A 4790-nucleotide genomic window follows, 5' to 3' on the forward strand; every position below is an offset into this window, starting at 1 on the left:
CCCAGGGCTCGGTTTACACCTGTCACCATTTCTAGCTACTGGGGAACCATAGGCAGGCTGGGGGAACACTTATTGTTAAATAAAAACTTATAAAGTGAAATTATCATGCCATGGGACCTTTAAACTTAGATTTAAGGTGAGCACAGAAGGAACTGTGAAGTAGCAATTAGCAAAACACACTTGGAAATGTAGAAGGAGACTTTAATAACCTAGTAATATTATACCTGTTGAAGGCAGTGAAGCCATTACAAAAGCTGGAGGACAGTCCAGCAGGGCAGAGGGAGGCCAAGGTTGGGATTGAGGGAGAGCCATACATTCTCGTACAGCAATAAGAAATGCATTTAAAGTCAAGTTCATCAGTCAAAGTGCTGTTTATGTCATTGGGTGCGATTTGTCCTCCACAAGACAGAAGCTGTGTTCAGCTGGTGAACATTTGATGAGGCTTGATGATTCATGCAAACTTTTAGTGTGTATGCGTGTGTATCTGGGAGAGAGAATTTTAGTGAGACAGGGAGGAGTGAAATTAGTTACCTACCAAACAATAATAGTAAATCTACATTCTGCCAGTGTCCTAATGTATTTACCACATCAATTCTCCCACCAGTCTTTACGGTATATTATCTCATATGTTACTGCATGGATAATAGAATGTTGATTATGCCGATTGAGAACGGATTTGTGACTGACAGCAATGTCCTGTGAACTACAAGTGCACCAGAGCTTAGGCGAGCTGTACAGTGCCTTGCGAAAGTATTCGGCCCCCTTGAACTTTTCAACCTTTTGAAAAATTTCAGGTCAAACATAAAGATATAAAAAAAATATATTTTTTGTGAAGAACACCAACAGTGGGACACAATTGTGAAGTGGAACAAAATTATGGCTATTTAAACTTTTTTAGCAAATAAAAACTGAAAGTGGTGCGTGCAAAATTATTCGGCCCCCTTGCGTTAATACTTGTAGAGCCACCTTTTGCTGCGATTACAGCTGCAAGTCGCTTGGGGGATGTCTCTATCAGTTTACACCATCGAGAGACTGAAATTCTTGCCCATTCTTCCTTGCAAAACAGCTCGAGCTCAGTGAGGTTGGATGGAGAGCGTTTGTGAACAGCAGTTTCAGTTCTTTCCGCAGATTCTCGATTGGATTCAGGTCTAGACTTTGACTTGGCCATTCTAACACCTGGATACGTTTATTTGTGAACCATTCCTTTGTGAGTTTGCTTTTGTTTGGGATCATTGTCTTGTTGGAAGATAAATCTCCGTCCCAGTTTCAGGTCTTTTGCAGACTCCAACAGGTTTTCATCAGAATGGTCCTGTATTTGGCTGCATCCATCTTCCCCTCAATTTTAACCATCTCCCTGTCCCTGCTGAAGAAAAGCAGGCCCAAACCATGATGCTGCCACCACCATGTTTGACAGTGGGGATGGTGTGTTGAGGTGATGAGCTGTGTTGCTACGCCGAACATATCGTTTTGCATTGTGGCCAAAAAGTTCAATTTTGGTTTCATTGACCAGAGCACCTCTTCCACATGTTTGGTGTGTCTCCAGGTGGCTTGTGGCAAACTTTAGAAGAGACTTTTTATCGATATCTTTGAGAAATGGCTTTTTCTTGCCACTCTTCCCCGAAGGCCAGATTTGTGCAGTGTACGAGTGATTGTTGTCTATGGACAGAATCCAGCTGTAGTTCTCTGCAGTTCATCCAGAGTGATCATGGGCCTCTTGGCTGCATCTCTGATCAGTCTTCTCCTTGTCTGAGCTGAAAGTTTACAGGGACGCCAGGCCTTGGTAGATTGCAGTGGTCTGATTCTCCTTCTATTCAAAATGATCGCTTGTACAGTGCTCCTTGGATATCTTTTGTATCCAAATCCGGCTTTAAACTTCTCCACAACAGTATTACGGACCTGCTGGTGTTCCTTGGTTTCATGATGCTCTCTGCGCTTTCAACAGAACCCTGAGACTATCACAGAGCAGGTGCATTATACAGAGACTTGATCACACACAGGTGGTTTCTATTTATCACCATCAGTCATTTAGGACAACATTGGATCATTCAGAGATCCTCGCTGAACTTCAGGAGTGAGTTTGCTGCACTGAAAGTAAAGGGGCCGAATAATTTTGCACGCACCACTTTTCAGTTTTTTATTTGCTAAAAAAGTTTAAAATATCCAATAGATTTCGTTCCACTTCACAATTGTGTCCCACTTGTTGGTGATTCTTCACAAAAAATAAAAAATTTATATCTTTGTTTGAAGCCTGAAATGTGTCAAAAGGTTGAAAAGTTCAAGGGGGCCAAATACTTTCGCAAGGCACTGTATTTCCAGTGACACACAGTTGTAATACAACATCAGTAGATTTGTGGTTTTGTAATTGTTACTTTTAAGTGATACATGCAAAAGACATACACTTATGAAGGTTAATATGGTGCAAAACGTGAGAGCGCGTAGATGTGATGTGAGCACTTGTAGAATTTGATTTGAGAGCTTGTAAACAAAAAAATTCAATTTTTTTTTTCATTTCAGTCATTTTTTCCAGTACAACCACAACTCAGTGATTACAACCTCTCAAATCTGTCGCTGCAATGTGCTCTCTCGCATCACACAGCAGCAAGTCTGCGCACTCTACTTTTGCAACACTTCTTGCGTTACATTTGATGCATAAACTAATGTGTACCTGTGGACTTAGTCTGTGGAGCTGTAAATTCTGTTCAGAGATGATAATTGAGAAAAATAGGTTTTAAATCTTTTAATTATCTCCCTTTTACAACCCTGGCGGTGAGCTCCAGGTCTGCAGCTGCGGACGAAGCTACTGAGGCGGTCCGTCCGCGGCTGCAGGACCGGAGCTCACCGCCAGGGTTCAGTTGGCTGTGTTTGAAGGGTTAAAATAAATAAAAAGTATTTACAGTATTTAGAAGCAGGCTGGCTGCTAGTTAGCTAACACTAGCTTTCATGCTACATAAATAAGCCGGACAGAGGTAACCCTTATCTGGCGATAGAAAGTCTGTCCTTTTGGCTCAGAGCTCTACAGGTACACATTAGTTTTGCACCAAATGTATCACAAAGTGTTGCAAAAGTCGAGGGCGCAGACGCGCCGCTGTGTGATGCGAGAGAGCACATTGCAGCAACAGATTTGAGAGGTTGTAATCACTGAGTTGTGGTTGTACTGGAAAAGTGACTGAAATGAAGAAAAGAAAAAAGTGTAAAGTTTTTTTAAAAAAAATTATTTTTTATTCCCCCCCCCCCCCCAGCTCTCAAATCAAAAGTTGCTAACATCGAAACTACACGCTCACGTTTTGCACCATATTTACCTTCATAACAGTGATATACTGTATGCAAGGCTTTGTCACCCTCTACTCGCAATTTGAGATGTGGGGCATCTTGTGGCAATGCCCACAGATCATCTTTCCTCCACCTCACACTGTCAACATTGAACAACCAACTTTGTGAAGTCAACTGGACTCTGCAGAGGCTGTTTTCCATCTGGACCTGGATGCATCTACCAGTGTCTTGAATAAATTTACTCGTTACCGTCCACATATGACCAAATCAAACATTAAAATTATAGTGTGCTTCAATGTATGTTGATAAAACAATTTGTTCACTTTAGCAAACACACTATTAAAATGTTCCAAAGTGTAGTCAAAATAAAATGCTTATTTGGATACATTGGGCACACAAACATAATTCGATAAACAAAATTGTCATGAACAGATTTTCCTCAATTAAAAAAAAAACAAAAAAACACACCACTTAGAATTACGCTAAAAGATTCCATACATTTCATATGTGCTACCGAGCCATTGTATACAGTAGTGGCCGATCACATAGCTACCATTTCTATATTTTGCATTTCTACTTTGTCAGTTTCTAGTGATGAGGACAACGATTTATAGAACATCACTCAGACAAATTGTATTTGTTTCAGTAGCAAAATCATTCATGGTTTTACCTCAATATGATGCACTTTACAGTTCCTATAACTTGTTGAGATGCTTCTTTGTGGTTGAGATTAATACCTGTGATCTTAAAGACCTGTTAGGTGAAACGGCTTAGACAAGAGAGTCCCTGCTACAAAACGGTCACCTATTACATATCATTTAAGATTAGAGCAAAATAGGTGAGCTATTGATATTTAAAATCTGATATTAGCCAGTGAGTCCTCCAATTTTACATAGACATGCATTCAAACATTAAATATCAGCTGGTTTTATCCTACATAAAAAGTGTAATTACTGTTTGCCGTGTGAACGCTGGTGGAATTTAAGCCCGCCACAGTTCCTGAATGACTTCCCACACTGTCCGCAGATGTATGGCTTCTCTCCGGTGTGGATGCGGAAGTGCCTGGTTAGCGCCCCAGAGTGACGGAAACACTTTGAGCACACTGAGCAGGTGTACGGCCTTTCTCCCGTGTGGATGCGAAGGTGAGTCTTGAGGTTTTCCATGCGGTTGAACTCTCGGTTGCACTCTGTGCAGCGGAAGGGGCTGCAGCCTGGCGGGTACAGCTGCACTCTACTCCTCTTGCTTCCATCTAAGGGCTGCTGAAGACACTGCTGGAGCTTCTGCTGGCACTGGCCAAAGTGCCGCCGCAGCAAGCTGGGCAGAGGGAATGTCTGGCCACAGGACTTGCAGGCGTAGAGGTTGGTGTGGCCGAGATTGCGGCTGGTCCGTACACGGACTCCATAGACCTGTGGAGAGGCTTCTGGGACGGGAGCTGGTTCTGCCAACTGGAAGATGTTTGGGAATTCTGCAAAAGGGATGGAATATCTGTGGAGGTTAGTGGTCATGGGGGGGGGGGGGGG

General features: G+C 42.4%; 1 protein-coding gene across 1 annotated transcript in view; it reads right to left on the bottom strand.

The window, feature by feature from the left end:
• Positions 1–3760: 3760 nt before the first annotated feature.
• si:ch211-284e13.5 (zinc finger protein 85) overlaps positions 3761–4790 on the bottom strand; it is a 3369-nt gene continuing 2339 nt past the window's right edge. Inside the window, exon 3 of the mRNA XM_032539473.1 lies at positions 3761–4735. Coding sequence (XP_032395364.1) covers positions 4221–4735 — 515 coding nt within the window. The 3' untranslated portion in view covers positions 3761–4220. The remainder of the gene's footprint in view (positions 4736–4790) is intronic.

Source organism: Etheostoma spectabile, chromosome 2 (genome assembly GCF_008692095.1).
Source record: "Etheostoma spectabile isolate EspeVRDwgs_2016 chromosome 2, UIUC_Espe_1.0, whole genome shotgun sequence".
Lineage (NCBI taxonomy): Eukaryota > Metazoa > Chordata > Actinopteri > Perciformes > Percidae > Etheostoma > Etheostoma spectabile.